This window comes from Entelurus aequoreus, linkage group LG21 (assembly GCF_033978785.1).
Source record: "Entelurus aequoreus isolate RoL-2023_Sb linkage group LG21, RoL_Eaeq_v1.1, whole genome shotgun sequence".
NCBI classification, from domain to species: Eukaryota; Metazoa; Chordata; class Actinopteri; order Syngnathiformes; family Syngnathidae; genus Entelurus; species Entelurus aequoreus.
The window spans coordinates 12,528,698-12,545,819 of NC_084751.1; the positions used below are offsets into that span (position 1 = coordinate 12,528,698).

The 17,122-nt window shown below is 33.5% G+C and overlaps 2 protein-coding genes across 2 annotated transcripts in view; both read left to right on the forward strand.

The window, feature by feature from the left end:
- LOC133638415 (transmembrane protein 120B-like) overlaps positions 1-6,301 on the forward strand; it is an 18,629-nt gene extending 12,328 nt beyond the window's left edge. The window contains exons 9-12 of the mRNA XM_062030985.1: positions 1,286-1,378; positions 1,462-1,526; positions 3,827-3,895; positions 5,562-6,301. Of these exons, the coding sequence (XP_061886969.1) occupies positions 1,286-1,378; positions 1,462-1,526; positions 3,827-3,895; positions 5,562-5,678 (344 nt within the window). The 3' untranslated portion in view covers positions 5,679-6,301. The remainder of the gene's footprint in view (positions 1-1,285; positions 1,379-1,461; positions 1,527-3,826; positions 3,896-5,561) is intronic.
- A 10,627-nt stretch (positions 6,302-16,928) lies between these two features.
- Positions 16,929-17,122, forward strand: part of LOC133638414 (histone-lysine N-methyltransferase SETD1B-A-like) — a 54,966-nt gene continuing 54,772 nt past the window's right edge. Inside the window, exon 1 of the mRNA XM_062030978.1 lies at positions 16,929-17,095. The gene's annotated coding sequence lies outside the window, so the exon portion shown is untranslated. The remainder of the gene's footprint in view (positions 17,096-17,122) is intronic.

Sequence of the window (17,122 nt, forward strand, 5' to 3'; positions counted from 1 at the left end):
TACGACCCACCGGAAACATAGCAACCAGGCTAGCAACGCACCTGTTTTACAGCAGCTGTCGCAATGTTCTTAAAGCAACCGCAGCACATACATATATATACAACATATATCTCCCTTTTTTAACTTTTGTTTTTCTTTCCTTGTAAACAAAACAAAATCACACTGTATATGTGTTGTCTGTCTAATTATAAATAATGCAGACGAGGCGTGTTGGCTGAGTTCTTGACGTTTACTCTCACGGGTGACGACATGCAACAACACTTTTCGGGGCTACCGCGCATGCTCGTCACTCCCGTTGCATGCTGGGTAGTGTAGTTGTTATATTCCCTAGCTCATAACATCTTCCCCCCTATAAAGAAGTAATGTTAACTCAATAAAGGGTATTTCTTTTTTAGCTTTAACTTTTCATTTTTTAGCATTGTAACCACATTTGCAAACAACTTTTCTCTTCATAGAATTGTCTTTCAATAAAGAAATAAAGTGCAAAAATGTCAAAGCATCATAACAAACAGTTATGTCAAATAGCAGCAGAATTGCACTTTTTGGAGAGCTGTATTATTTCCAGTTTTGTGCCTAAGGGACTGATTTTATTTAACACTATATTAATATTTATACACCTATAGTGATTACAGAGACAGGTTGTTTTTGTGTAACCTTATATATTTGTTTTTCTGAAAAATCCCACTTAATATACTTTGGGTAACAACAGCCAATATTTTTTTTTTTTTTTTAGGGGGGTAACAGTCAATATTTATTTATTTTTTAGATTAAATTGTTTTCTTATATAATAAAAGTGAGCTTTTGTTAAACCAAATATTGTGTTTTTTTCCATATACAACAATCTATCTGGACTCGATAAGAGAATCGATAAGGAATCGGTTCGATAAGAGGATTCGATAATAGACTCAAACTCGATAATTTCTTATCAAACATCATCCCTAACACTGACTATTCTAAAGTACAGTATATTCACGTTTCACTTCTTTCGTATTGGGTCTTGAGAAGATGCACTGTAATAAACGTGCATGCTGAAATGTGAGGGTTGTGAAATAGTCTACTTCAATCAGCTGTGGTTATTGTGACACAGCAGTGTGACAACACACCGAGGGGAGGTCAGAGCAGCTCGTGTCCTTCGTCACCCGAGGCACCACGTGATTACATAATGGCCAATTTGCCGTTTGAAATCCAGCGTGTCCATTTACAATTTTCTACGTTCTGTTTGGTGCAACTTATTACACTCGTTTCTGGCTCTTTTTTTTATATTGGATTGTTCTAATGTCTGTAGGTTTTGTCCAGTTCCTCCAGTACTACTATCAAAGTGGCTGCCTATACAGGCTTCGGGCTCTGGGAGAGAGAAATCAGTTGGACCTCACAGTGGGTGAGTGGTCATAGTAAAAGGGTTTGGGAAACAAACGGGTAAAAGGTTCCAGACACTACAACACCACTTATGATTCTTTGCAGAGGGATTTCAGTCCTGGATGTGGAGAGGCCTCACGTTTCTTTTGCCCTTCCTCTTTTTTGGTCATGTAAGTCAACAAGCATTTGGTATCTCACTACTTTAGACTGACCATACGTCCTCTTTTGCCCGGACATGTCCTCTTTTGCGGAGTTTCTTAAATGCCTCATATGTCCAGCATTTTGACTTAGGGTTGCGTGTATTTTCAGGGTTAAGAAGGGGTTAAAAACAAAAACAAATTGTGAAGGTGTGCACAGCAGCATTGGTGAGGGAGGGGCAGAGACAGAAAGAGCGAGAGAGTTATGATAAACTCGCATGTGTCGCCAGGCTCTGCTTTTTATCCATAGATTTATCAGATTAAATGTTTTATTATCTATAGCAGGGGTGTCAAAAGTGTGCCATTTGCGGCCCACAGCTAATGTTTTAAAGGCCCACGGCACATTCTAAAAATACTATTAAAATAACAAAAGTGCAATAAAAAAGCTTAAAGGCCTACTGAAAGCCACTACTACTGACCACGCAGTCTGATAGTTTATATATCAATGATGAAATTTTAACATTGCAATACATGCCAATACGGCCGAGTTAACTTATAAAGTGCAATTTTAAATTTCCCGCTAAACTTCCGGTTGAAAACGTCTATGGATGATGACGTATGCGCGTGACGTCACTAGTTAAACGGAAGTATTGGTACACCATTGAATCCAATACAAAAAAGCTCTGTTTTCATCTCAAAATTCCACAGTATTCTGGACATCTGTTGGGGAATCTTTTGCAATTTGTTTAATGAACAATGAAGACTGCAAAGAAGAAAGTTGTAGGTGGGGTCGGTGTATTAGCGACTGGCTGTAGCAACACAACCAGGAGGACTTTGACTTGGATAGCAGACGCGCTAGCCGACGCTAGCCGCCGACCGCACGGCTGATCGGGTGAAGTCCTTCGTCCTTCCGTCGATTGCTGGAACGCAGGTGAGCACGGGTGTTGATGAGGGCTGGCTGGCGTAAGTGGAGCGCTAATGTTTTTATCATAGCTCTGTGAGGTCCCGTTGCTAAGTTAGCTTCAATGGCGTTGTTAGCAACAGCATTGTTAAGCTTCGCCAAGCTGGAAAGCATTAACCGTGTAGTTACATGTCCATGGTTTAATAGTATTGTTGATTTTCTGTCTATCCTTCCAGTCAGGGGTTTATTTATTTTGTTTCTATCTGCATTTGAGCCCGATGCTATCACGTTAGCTCCGTAGCTAAAGTGTTTCGCCGATGTATTGTCGTGGAGATAATAGTCCATTTCGCGTTCTCGACTCTCATTTTCAAGAGGATATAGTATCCGAGGTGGTTTGAAATACAAATCCGTGATCCACAATAGAAAAAGGAGAGAGTGTGGAATCCAATGAGCCCTTGTACCTAAGTTACGGTCAGAGCGAAAAAAGATACGTCCATCATTGCCTCTCAAGTCCTTCACTCTCACTTTCCTCATCTACGAATCTTTCATCCTCGCTCAAATTAATGGGGTAATCGTCACTTTCTCGGTCCGAATCTCTCTCGCTCCATTGTAAACAACGGGGAATTGTGAGCAGCACTACCGCTTGTGACGTCACGCTACTTCCGGTACAGGCAAGGCTTTTTTTATCAGCGAGCAAAAGTTGCAAACTTTATCGTCGATGTTCTCTACTAAATCCTTTCAGCAAAAATATGGCAATATCGCGAAATGATCAAGTATGACACATAGAATGGATCTGCTATTCCCGTTTAAATAAAAAAAATTCATTTCAGTAGGCCTTTAATCTTTAAATATAAAATGTATGTATGCCCTGGCACACCATTATCATCATTTCATGACCCAAGCACAACACTTTTTACACTTTTATACTGAAATAAATACTCCTACAACTTATTAAATAAAAACATAGAAAAAACTACCAGTAAAGTAAAGTTCAGATCAGTGAAGGAAAGTGAATGAATGTTTATAACTGAATACATTTACATATGCATAAATTTTTTTATTTAATTTTTTTTTTTTTTTAATGAATTAACGTTTATGACAACCTTTTTCCAAAACACAATATAGAATGTGAGATATAACAGGACAATGCATACGTTTATCTTTTTTTTTCAAAACACTTACAAAAAAGTGGGACCCCAAAAATTTCCTAGCGCCAACACTGCTGTCAACAGAGGAGAAAAAATGCTTCATTTAAATAAATATATCATTTATAAAGCAAGTTCGAGTATCATTGGCAAATTTTCACCTAGTCCCGGCCTTGGCACGCATATATGTATCCTCTTTTTGGGATTTCAGAATATGGTCAGCCTACACTACTTATGGCAAATAAACCATACACCTGATTTTAGAATGACACCTCCCTTTTTTTCAGTTTTGGCAGCTGTATAATTCAGTCACCCTGTTTCGCTTGGGGAGACATGAGGACTGCAAGGAGTGGCAGGTACGTAACCATTGTCGAAAATCCTCCATATCAGGGGTCACCAACGCGGTGCCCGCGGGCACCAGGTAGCCCGTAAGGACCAGATGAGTAGCCCGCTGGCCTGTTCTAAAAATAGCTCAAATAGCAGCACTTACCAGTGAGCTGCCTCCATTTTTTAAATTGTATTTATTTACTAGCAAGCTGGTCTCGCTTTGCTCGACATTTTTAATTCTAAGAGAGACAAAACTCAAAATAGAATTTGAAAATCCAGGAAAATATTTTAAAGACTTGGTCTTCACTAACTGACAAAGAAACAGATAACAGATTTGGTGTCCAGTTCAAAGTGTGACATGATTGATTTAAAAATTTGAGGGTTGACTTTTGTATTTTACATGAGTTATTATTTGTACAAACATGGTGCAAAGTAATTCATGATTTGTTAAAACATGTTAGTGGCTAGCTAGTTAAAATGGGATATTGTGATTTCACAAGACTGTCTTGGAAGTGATCATTTGAAAATGTTCAATTTGAAAAATGCGCACTCAGAGAAAATATAAAAATAAAGTGTTTCATATTGATATTTATCTGTTTCTATATATATTTATTGTGAGGAATCATTAAGATGATCAGTGTTTCCACAAAGATAAATATTAGAGATGTCCGATAATATCGGCCGATATATGCGTTAAAATGTAATGTCGGAAATTATCGGTATCGTTTTTTTTATTATCGGTATCGTTTTTTTTTTTTTTTTTTTTTTTTTTAATTAAATCAACATAAAAAACACAAGATACACTTACAATTAGTGCACCAACCCAAAAAACCTCCCTTCTCATTCACACTCATTCACACAAAAGGGTTGTTTCTTTCTGTTATTAATATTCTGGTTCCTACATTATATATCAATATATATCAATACAGTCTGCAAGGAATACAGTCCGTAAGCACACATGGTTGTGCGTGCTGCTGGTCCACTAATAGTACTAACCTTTAACAGTTAATTTTACTCATTTTCATTCATTACTACTTTCTATGTAACTGTTTTTATATTGTTGTACTTTCTTTTTTAGTCAAGAAAATGTTTTTAATTTATTTATCTTATTTCACTAATTTTTTGAAAAAGTACCTTATCTTCACCATACCTGGTTGTCCAAATTAGGCATAATAATGTGTTAATTCCACGACTGCATATATCGGTTGATATTGGTATCGGTAATTAAAGAGTTGGACAATATTGGAATATCGGATATCGGCAAAAAGCCATTATCGGACATCCCTAATAAATATCATTAATTATTAATAATAACATAGAGTTAAAGGTAAATTGAGCAAATTGGCTATTTCTGGCCATTTATTTAAGTGTGTATCAAACTGGTAGCCCTTCGCATTTATCAGTACCCAAGAAGTAGCTCTTGGTTTCAAAAAGGTTGGTGACCCCTGCTCTATATGATAGAAGCACTCTACTGTCTCATAGGATCTTTGACTAACTCGGAAACGGGGTTTGTACTTTGTGGACTTTGCTCCACAGTAAGTCTTTGCTGTCGTCCAGCATTCTGTTTTTGTTTACTTTGTAGCCAGTTCCGTTTTAGACAAGAAAAACTCTGCTGTTTTTTTAAGAATTTACAAGAAAAATTCTAGTCCAAGATCCGCTATATGACAGGAGCACTCTGCTGTTCTCGTCTTGCAGGTATTTATGCTGGCACTGACCTTTCTGGTCCTGTTCCTGGGCAACTTCCTCACCACGTTAAAGGTGGTCCGCCAAAAAGTGAAGAAGAACCGGGAAAATGTGACAAAAAGTGACTGAAGGGCCTTTTTTTTTTTTTTTCGGAAGGACACGGACTGAGCTCGCACATCCATCCGACGCTGAAGGAAAAGTGCAATTGTCTTCTCTCAGGTGTTTGGTAGCGGCGTCCGGCCGACCGCGCGGTGGTTTTTGTCCATGCTGCTACGGTCGTCCCTCACTGATGTCCACTTTGCTGCTGAATCCTGGGTCAAAACAAGGGAAAGAGGTCAAAGTGTTTGTTAGGATCACATGCAACCCCAAACATCAGCAGATCTCGGACCCCCGAAAAGTCCCGTCATGCAGCTTCGTACTTCTGTGAAGTAGTTCCCGCCCGTCATGCGTCTATTTCACCAGATCGGTCTTTTAGAAGTACTCCTCCGTGGAAATCCCGAGCAAGGTAGCGTTCAAAAGAGCATGCAGCAGGGACCGTCCTCAAATGTTCACCTGAAGAAACCGGCACATGTAGTTGAAGGGAGGAGCGTCATGTCTTGATGAAACACTTGAATTTGTTCAAAGGAAAAATCGTATCATGTTGCACTAATGTTTTGGGATCAAATTGCTGGTATTGGTACTGTACTTCATTCAACACAGTCATGTAGAACCACAAAGGAGTGGATGTGGGACGATACCAAGCCATAGATTAAATATTTCTATTAACTTAAGCACATGTCTTGTCGTTCCTGATTACTATTATGGAATTCAGTGTAATACACAGGTGTCAAACTCAAGGCCTGGGGCCAAATCTGGCCCGCCACCTCATTTTATGTGGCCCGCAAAGGCTTTGACTTACCATGAGTGTATTGGAAAATAATTTTTCGGTAAAAAAAATTGGTAGCTCAGTTGCCAGAATATTACTGTAAAAACACGAAACAAAAAAAAAAAGTGTAATATTGTTTTGCCATTTACAGTCAAACACCGTAAAAACGACCGTAGATTTTACAGTAAAACTGGTACCGTTTTTACATTTACAATATACAATAGGGATGTCCGATAATGGCTTTTTGCCGATATCCGATATGCCGATATTGTCCAACTCTTTAATTACCGATACCGATATCAACCGATACCGATATCAACCGATATATACAGTCGTGGAATTAACACATTATTATGCCTAATTTGGACAACAAGGTATGGTGAAGATAAGGTACTTTTAAAAAAAAAAATGAATCAAATAAAATAAGATAAATAAATTAAAAACATTTTCTTGAATAAAAAAGAAAGTACAACAATATAAAAACAGTTACATAGAAACTAGTAATTAATGAAAATTTGTAAAATTAACTGTTAAAGGTTAGTATTCTTAGTGGACCAGCAGCACGCACAATCATGTGTGCTTACGGACTGTATCCCTTGCAGACTGTATTGATGTATATTGATATATAATGTAGGAACCAGAATATTAATAACAGAAAGAAACAACCCTCTTGTGTGAATGAGTGTGAATGGGTTAGGGAGGTTTTTTGGGTTGGTGCACTAATTGTAAGTGTATCTTGTGTTTTTATGTGGATTTAATAAAAAAATTAAAATTTAAAAAACCAATACTGATAATAAAAAACCGATACCGATAATTTACGATATTACATTTTAACGCATTTATCGGCCGATAATATCGGCAGACCGATATTATCGGACATCTCTAGTATACAATGTAAAAAACATTGTACATTTCGGCAGCTGAACTTTACTCTAAAATCGACCTTTTTCTTAGTGTACGTAAAAATATATAATTGTGTAATGAAGCACATTTTGACATAAAAATACATGTACTGTATGCAATTTCATATTTTAAACTTAATATAATATTGGAACAAATATATTATCGCAGATTCCAAACATCAAAATAAGTACTTAAATATCTGCTTGACTCATGATTTTGAAGCAACTTACTAACTCATTAAATTGTACAATGTAAAAAAAAATTTTAAAAATCGGTAAAAAACTTGTAGCTCAGTTGCCAGAATTTTACCGTGAAAAAACAAAAAAATTTGTAATATTGTTTTGCCATTTACAGTAATACACCGTAAAAACGACCGTAGATTTTACAGTAAAACTGGTACCGTTTTAACATTTACAGTATACAATGTAAAAAACATTGTACATTTAGGCAGCTGAACTTTACTCTAAAATCGACATTTTTCTTAGTGTACGTAAAAATATATAATTGTGTAATGAAGCACATTTTGACATAAAAATACATGTACTGTATGCAATTTCATATTTTAAACTTAATATAATATTGGAACAAATATATTATTGCGGATTCCAAACATCAAAATAAGTACTTAAATATCTGCTTGACTCATGATTTTGAAGCAACTTACTAACCCATTAAATTGTACAATGTAAAAAAAAAATTAAAAAATCGGTAAAAAACGTGTAGCTTATTTGCCAGAATTTTACCGTGAAAAAACAAAAAAATGTGTAATATTGTTTTGCCATTTACAGTAATACACCATAAAAAACGACCGTAGATTTTACAGTAAAACTTGTACTGTTTTTACATTTACAGTATACAATGTAAAAAACATTGTACATTTCGGTAGCTAAACTTTACTCTAAAATCGACATTTTTCTTAGTGTACGTAAAAATATATAATTGTGTAATGAAGCAATTTTGACATAAAAATACATGTACTGTATGCAATTTCATATTTTAAACTTAATATAATATTGGAACAAATATATTATTGCGGATTCCAAACATCAAAATAAGTACTTAAATATCTGCTTGACTCATGATTTTGAAGCAACTTACTAACCCATTAAATTGTACAATGTAAAAAAAATAAAAAATGTTTTAAAAAAATCGGTAAAAAACTTGTAGCTCAGTTGCCGGAATTTTACCGTGAAAAAACAAAAAAATTTGTAATATTGTTTTGCCATTTACAGTCAAACACCGTAAAAACGACCGTAGATTTGACAGTAAAACTGGTACCGTTTTTACATTTACAGTATACAATGTAAAAAACATTGTACATTTCGGCAGCTAAACTTTACTCTAAAATCGACCTTTTTCTTAGTGTACGTAAAAATATATAATTGTGTAATGAAGCACATTTTGACATAAAAATACATGTACTGTATGCAATTTCATATTTTAAACTTAATATAATATTGGAACACATATATTATCGCAGATTCCAAACATCAAAATAAGTACTTAAATATCTGCTTGACTCATGATTTTGAAGCAACTTACTAACCCATTAAATTGTACAATGTAAAAAAAAATTTTAAAAATCGGTAAAAAACTTGTAGCTCAGTTGCCAGAATTTTACCGTGAAAAAACAAAACAAAAAAATGTGTAATATTGTTTTGCCATTTACAGTAAAACACCGTAAAAAAACGACCGTGGATTTTACAGTAGAACAGCGGTACTGTTCTCCCATTTACAGTATACATTGTAAAAAACATTGTACGTTTTATGGTAACATTTCGGCAGATAAACTTAACTCTAAAATCTACATATTTTTCTTAGTGTACTAAAAATATAGAACAAATAATTGTGTAAAAAGAAATACATGTACTGTATGCAATTTCATATTTTAAACTTAATATAATATTGGAACACATATATTATCGCAGATTCCAAACATCAAAATAAGTACTTAAATATTTGCTTGACTCATGATTTTGAAGCAACTTACTAACTCATTAAATTGTACAATGTAAAAAAATTTTTTTTTTAAATCGGTAAAAAACTGGTAGCTCAGTTGCCAGAATTTTACAGTGAAAAAACAAAAAAATTTGTAATATTTTTTTGCCATTTACAGTAAAACACCGTAAAAAACGACCGTAGATTTTACAGTAAAACAGCGGTACTGTTCTCCCATTTACAGTATACATTGTAAAAAACATTGTACGTTTTATGGTAACATTTCCGCAGCTAAACTTTACTCTAAAATCGAAATATTTTTCTTAGTGTGCTAAAAATATAGAACAAATAATTGTGTAAAAAAAATACATGTACTGTATGCAATTTCATATTTTAAACTTAATATAATATTGGAACACATAAAGTATCACAGATTCCAAACATCAAAATAAGTACTTAAATATCTGCTTGACTCGTGATTTTGAAGCAACTTACTAACTCATTAAATTGTACAATGTAAAAACAAATTTAAAAAATCGGTAAAAAACTTGTAGCTCAGTTGCCAGAATTTTACCGTGAAAACACAAAACAAAAAAATGTGTAATATTGTTTTGCCATTTACAGTAATACACCGTAAAAAACGACCGTAGATTTTACAGTAAAACAGCGGTACTGTTCTCCCATTTACAGTATACATTGTAAAAAACATTTCGGCAGCTAAACTTTACTCTAAAATCTACATATTTTTCTTAGTGTGCTAAAAATATAGAACAAATAATTGTGTAAAAAAAATACATGTACTGTATGCAATTTCATATTTTAAACTTAATATAATATTGGAACACATATATTATCGCAGATTCCAAACATCAAAATAAGTACTTAAATATCTGCTTGACTCATGATTTTGAAGCAACTTACTAACTCATTAAATTGTACAATGTAAAAAATTAAAAAATCGGTAAAAAACTGGTAGCTCAGTTGCCAGAATTTTACCGTGAAAAAACAAAAAAATTTGTAATATATTTTTTTGCCATTTACAGTCAAACACCGTAAAAAACGACCGTAGATTTTACAGTAAAACAGCGGTACTGTTCTCCCATTTACAGTATACATTGTAAAAAACATTGTACGTTTTATGGTAACATTTCAGCAGCTAAACTTTCCTCTAAAATCTACATATTTTTCTTAGTGTACGTAAAAATATAGAACAAATATTTGTGTAAAAAAAATACATGCACTGTATGCAATTTCATATTTTAAACTTAATCTAATATTGCAACAAATATATTATCGCAGATTCCAAACATCAAAATAAGTACTTAAATCAAAAACTGGTAGCTCAGTTGCCAGAATTTTACTGTAAAAACACGAAACAAAAAATGTGTAATATTGTTTTGCCATTTACAGTAATACACCGTAAAAACTACTGTAGATTTTACAGTAAAACAGTGCTACTGTTTTCCCATTTACATTTTACATTGTAAAAAAAACATTGTACATTTTATAGTAAAATTTCGGCAGCCAAACTTTACTCTAGAATATACATATTTTTTCTTACAGTGTACGTAAAATATATATAACAACAAATAATTGTGTAATGAAGCAATTTTGACAGAAAAATATAATAAATACTGTATGCAATTTCATATTTTAAACTTCATCTAATATTGCAACAAATATATTATCGCACCTTCCAAACATTAAAATAAGTACTTAAATATCTGCTTGTCTCATGATTTTAAAGCAACTCATCCATCAAATTTTACAATGTAAAAATTATTTTTCGGTAAAAAAAAAACTGGTAGCTCAGTTGCCAGAATTTTACCGTAAAAACACGAAACAAAAAAATGTGTAATTGTTTTGCCATTTACAGTAATACGCTGTAAAAACGACCGTAGATTTTACAGTAAAACAGTGGTACTGTTTTCCTATTCACAGTTTACATTGTAAAAAAACATTGTACATTTTATGGTAAAATTTCGGCAGCTAAACTTTACTCTAAAATCTACATATTTTTCTTACTGTGCACGTAAAAATATGTAACAATTATGAAATGAAGCAATTTTGACATAAAAAAATACATGTACTGTATGCAATTTTATATTTTAAACTTAATCTAATATTGCAACAAATATATTATCGCACATTCCAAACATTAAAATAAGTACTTAAATATCTGCTTGTCTCATGATTTTAAAGCAACTCATCCATCAAATTGTACGATGTAAAAATTATTTTTCGGTAAAAAAAACTGGTAGCTCAGTTGCCAGAATTTTACCGTGAAAACACAAAACAAAAAAATGTGTAATATTGTTTTGCCATTTACAGTAAAACACCGTAAAAAACGACTGTAGATTTTACAGTAAAACAGTGGTACTGTTTTCCCATTTACACATTGTACATTTTATGGTAAAATTTCGGCAGCTAAACTTTACTCTAAAATCTACATATTTTTCTTAGTGTACTAAAAATATATAACAACAAATAATTGTGTAATGAAGCAAATTTGACAGAAAAATATAATAAATACTGTATGCAATTTCATATTTTAAACTTCATCTAATATTGCAACAAATATATTATCGCACCTTCCAAACATTAAAATAAGTACTTAAATATCTGCTTGTCTCATGATTTTAAAGCAACTCATCCATCAAATTTTACAATGTAAAAATTTTTTTTCCGTAAAAAAAACTGGTAGCTCAGTTGCCAGAATTTTACTGTAAAGACACGAAACAAAAAAATGTGTAATATTGTTTTGCCATTTACAGTAATACGCCGTAAAAACTACTGTAGATTTTACAGAAACTGTGGTACTGTTTTCCTATTTACAGTTTACATTGTACATTTTATGGTAACATTTCGGCAGCTAAACTTTACTCTAGAATCTACATATTTTTCTTACTGTGTACTAGGGATGTCCAATAATGGCTTTTTGCCGATATTCCGATATTGTCCAACTCTTTAATTACCGATACCGATATCAACCGATATATACAGTCGTGGAATTAACACATTATGTCTAATTTGGACAACCAGGTATGGTGAAGATAAGGTACTTTTAAAAAAAAATTATAAAATAAAATAAGATAAATAAATTAAAAACATTTTCTTGAATAAAAAAGAAAGTAAAACAATATAAAAACCGTTACATAGAAACTAGTAATTAATGAAAATGAGTAACATTAACTGTTAAAGGTTAGTACTATTAGTGGACCAGCAGCACGCACAATCATGTGTGCTTACGGACTGTATCCCTTGCAGACTGTATTGATATATATTGATATATAATGTAGGAAACACAATATTAATAACAGAAAGAAACAACCCTTTTGTGTGAATGAGGAGGGAGGTTTTTTGGGTTGGTGCATTAATTGTAAGTGTATCTTGTGTTTTTTATGTGGATTGAATTTAAAAAAAACAACCCGATACCGATAATAAAAAAACAGATACTGATAATTTCCGATATTACATTTTAACGCATTTATCGGCCGATAATATCGGCATCGGACATCCCTACTGTGTACGTAAAAATATAAAACAATAATTATGTAATGAAGCAATTTTGGAAGAAAAAAATACATGTACTGTATGCATTTTCATATTTTAAACTTAATCTAATATTGCAACATATATTATTCTAAATTATCGCACATTCCAAACATTAAAATAAGTACTAAAATATCTGCTTGTCTCATGATTTTGAAGCAACTTATCCATCAAATTTTACAATGTAAAAATTATTTTTCGGTAAAAAAAAACAACTGGCAGCTCAGTTGCCGGAATTTTACCGTAAAAACACGAAACAAAAAAATGTGTAATATTTTGCCATTTAGAGTAATACACCGTAAAAACGACCGTAGATTTTACAGTAAAATTTACATTTACAGCTTACACTGTAAAAAACATTGTACATTTTATGGTAGAATTTCGGCAGCTAAACTTGACTCTAAAATCGACATGTTTTTCTTAGTGTCAGTAAAAATATATAACGTAAATTATTGTGTAATGAAGCAATTTAAAATGTATGAATGATTCACTGTTACAAGTGGCCCTCTGAGGGCAGCTGTGATGTGGCCCCCAATGACAACGAGTTTGACACCCCTGCTGTAATACTTTGCTTATGAGAGGATTCAAGTATTTCAAAAGTGTCACGGTATTTATTGGCCCTTTATTTAGAGCAGGGGTCACCAACCTTTTTGAAACCAAGAGCTACTTCTTGGGTACTGATTAATGCGAAGGGCTACCAGTTTGATACACACTTAAATAAATTGCCAGAAATAGCCAATTTGCTCAATTTACCTTTAACTCTATGTTATTATTAATAATTAATGATATTTACACTTAATTGAACGGTTTAAAAGAGGAGAAAACACACAAAAAAAATGACAATTAAATTTTGAAACATAGTTTATCTTCAATTTCGACTCTTTAAAATTCAAAATTCAACGGAAAAAAAGAAGAGAAAAACTAGCTATTCGAATCTTTTTGAAAAAATTAAAAAAATAATTTATGGAACATCATTAGTAATTTTTCCTGATTAAGATTAATTTTAGAATTTTGATTATATGTTTTGAATAGGTTAAAATCCAATCTACACTTTGTTAGAATATATAACAAATTGGACCAAGCTATATTTCTAACAAAGACAAATCATTATTTCTTCTAGATTTTCCAGAACAAACATTTTAAAAGAAATTCAAAAGACTTTGAAATAAGACTTAAATTAGATTCTACAGATTTTCTAGATTTGCCAAAATATTTTTTTTGAATTTTAATCATAATAAGTTTGAATAAATATTTCACAAATATTCTTCTTCGAAAAAACAGAAGCTAAAATGAAAAATTAAATAAAAATGTATTTATTATTCTTTACAATAAAAAAAATCAATTTACTTGAACATTGATTTAAATTGTCAGGAAGGAATTTAACAGGTAAAAAGGTATATGTGTTTAAAAATCCTAAAATCATTTTTAAGGTTGTATTTTTTCTCTAAAATTGTCTTTCTGAAAGTTATGAGGAGCAAAGTAAAAAAATGTATGAATTTATTTAAACAAGTGAAGACCAAGTCTTTAAAATATTTTCTTGGATTTTCAAATTCTATTTGAGTTTTGTCTCTCTTAGAATTCAAAATGTCGGGCAAAGCGAGACCAGCTTGTTAGTAAATAAATAACATTTAAAAAAATAGAGGCAGCTCACTGGTAAGTGCTGCTATTTGAGCTATTTTTAGAACAGGCCAGCGGGCTACTCATCTGGTCCTTACGGGCTACCTGGTACCCGCGGGCACCGTGTTGGTGACCCCTGGTTTAGACTTAAGCTAGGGCCTCTGGGCACATGGGAATTATTGTGCGGAATAAAATGATATTGTAAATGGACATTGTGTAAACAAACGGAAATACTCCATCCCAATGGGAGAGCAAGTTCACGTTTTTACCACTGGTAGGCGCTGTTGCTCAATATTAGTGCGGCAGTATTGTACTCTTTTTGCTAAAAAAAAAATAATACAAATGGTTGTTATTTTGAGTTGAGTATTCAAGTACAAATTCATGGAACAAAATATTGTGTTGGGGGAATAATTGTTGACACATTCACGTCCATAAGAAAGTCCATATACTTAGTCGTTACAAGCATTTGAAATGCATTATTTATGTCAGGGGTGTCAAACTCAAATACAGAGTGGGCCAAAATTTAAAACTTAACAAAGCCGCGGGCCAAAGTTGAACAAATTAACCTTTTAGTAGGGACCCACACAAGTTTTGCATTGAATATTGAACAAGCAAGGCTTATATAACTTTATAGTGACGTGCAAAATCGAGTTTCAAATAATAATAATAATGAAAACATATCAATGGCATATCAAATACAATTTAAATACAAATTGAATTCCTCTTTTCTATTTGCAGCCTTCTGAGGTAAATATCAAAATAAACTTTTTCCACAGGCTATTAATAAATTTGAAAATAAAATAATGAATGAATCAACCATTCAAGCCTTGAAGTAGCAAGAGAAAGTGCATGAATAAAACGTTAATTATTGCTCCGTTTGCTGCACTGATTTGTTTTAACACCGTTATACAAGCAACGCTTATATAACTTAATAGTGCAAAATCAACTTTTAAAAACAAACGAAAAAACATCAATGGTATATTAAATAAAATTTAAACAAAACATTGAATGACTCTTTTCTATTTGCAGCCTTCTGAGGTAAATATCAACATTAACTTAGCGGGGGCGGGGTTTGGTGGTAGCGGGGGGGTGTATATTGTAGCGTCCCGGAAGAGTTAGTGCTGCAAGGGGTTCTGGGTATTTGTTCTGTTGTGTTTATGTTGTGTTACGGTGCGGATGTTCTCCCGAAATGTGTTTGGTGCGGGTTCACAGTGTGGCGCATATTTGTAACAGTGTTAAAGTTGTTTATACGGCCACCCTCAGTGTGACCTGTATGGCTGTTGACCAAATATGCTTGCATTTACTTGTGTGTGTGAAAAAGCCGCATATATTATGTGACTGGGCCGGCACGCTGTTTGAATGGAGGGAAAGCGGACGTGACGACAGGTTGTAGAGGACTTTGAAGGCAGTGGTTCTCAAATGGGGGTACGAGTACCCCTGGGGGTACTTGAAGGTATGCCAAGGGGTACGTTAGATTTTTTTTAAATGTCTGTCAAAAAGAACTGTGAAAAGAAATGCAACAATGCAATATTCAGTGTTCACAGCTAGATTTGTTGTGGACATGTTCCATAAATATTGATGTTAAAGATTTATTTTTTTGTGAAAAAATGTTTCGAATTAAGTTCATGAATCCAGATGGATCTCTATTACAATCCCCAAAGAGGGCACTTTAAGTTGATGATTACTTCTATGTGTAGAAATCTTTATTTATAATCGAATCACTTGTTTATTTTTCAACAAGTTTTTAGTTATTTTTATATCTTTTTTTCCAAATAGTTCAAGAAAGACCACAACAAATGAGCAATATTTTTGCACTGTTATACAATTTAATACATTAGAAACTGATGACATAGTGCTGTATTTTACTTTTTTATCTCTTTTTTTCAACCAAAAATGCTTTGCTCTGATTACGGGGTACTTGAAATAAAAAAAATGTTCACAGGGGGTACATCACTGAAAAAAGGTTGAGAACCACAGCTTTAAGGCACGCCCCCAATAATGTTGTCCGGGTGGAAATCGGGAGAAATTCGGGAGAATGATTGCCCCGGGAGATTTTCAGGAGGGGCACTGAAATTTGGGAGTCCTCCCGGGAAAATCGGGACGGATGGCAAGTATGAGTATTAACGGTGAATGCGCTTTATGATACCGGAGGGCCAGTTCTAAAGTTAATTTGATATTACACGGCAAGCCAGATTTGGCCCGCGGGCCAGAGTTTGACACCCATGATTTATGTGCACAACAGTTTTTCCTCAAAACTGAGAAATAAAGTAATATTGATCAAAAACAACTTTAGACCCTTGATCAGGGCCGGCCCGTGGCATAGGCCGTATAGGCAAATGCTAAGGGCGCCGTCCATCAGGGGGAGCCACGCCAGTGCCACAAATGTTGGAGAAAAAAAGAAAAAAAAAGTTGGTACTATTATTTCTAAATACAAAAAATAATCCCACGTTAATTAAAATGCAAAGTAAAGCCTATTTAATAGAAATATTATTTGTTACAACATTACGCCCCCCCCCATCCACCCGCACGGTGCGCCCCTCCCTTCCCGTATCATGACTCTTAACACATCAAAAAATCAACACAAGATGTCAAAACGGCCAAAACTGTCAGGTGCCCAGGGAAGAAAAAAGAGAAAAGAAGAGGAGAAACGAGAAAAAGACAGAGGTAGTAGGTAGGTAACGTTAGCCTACATGAAATT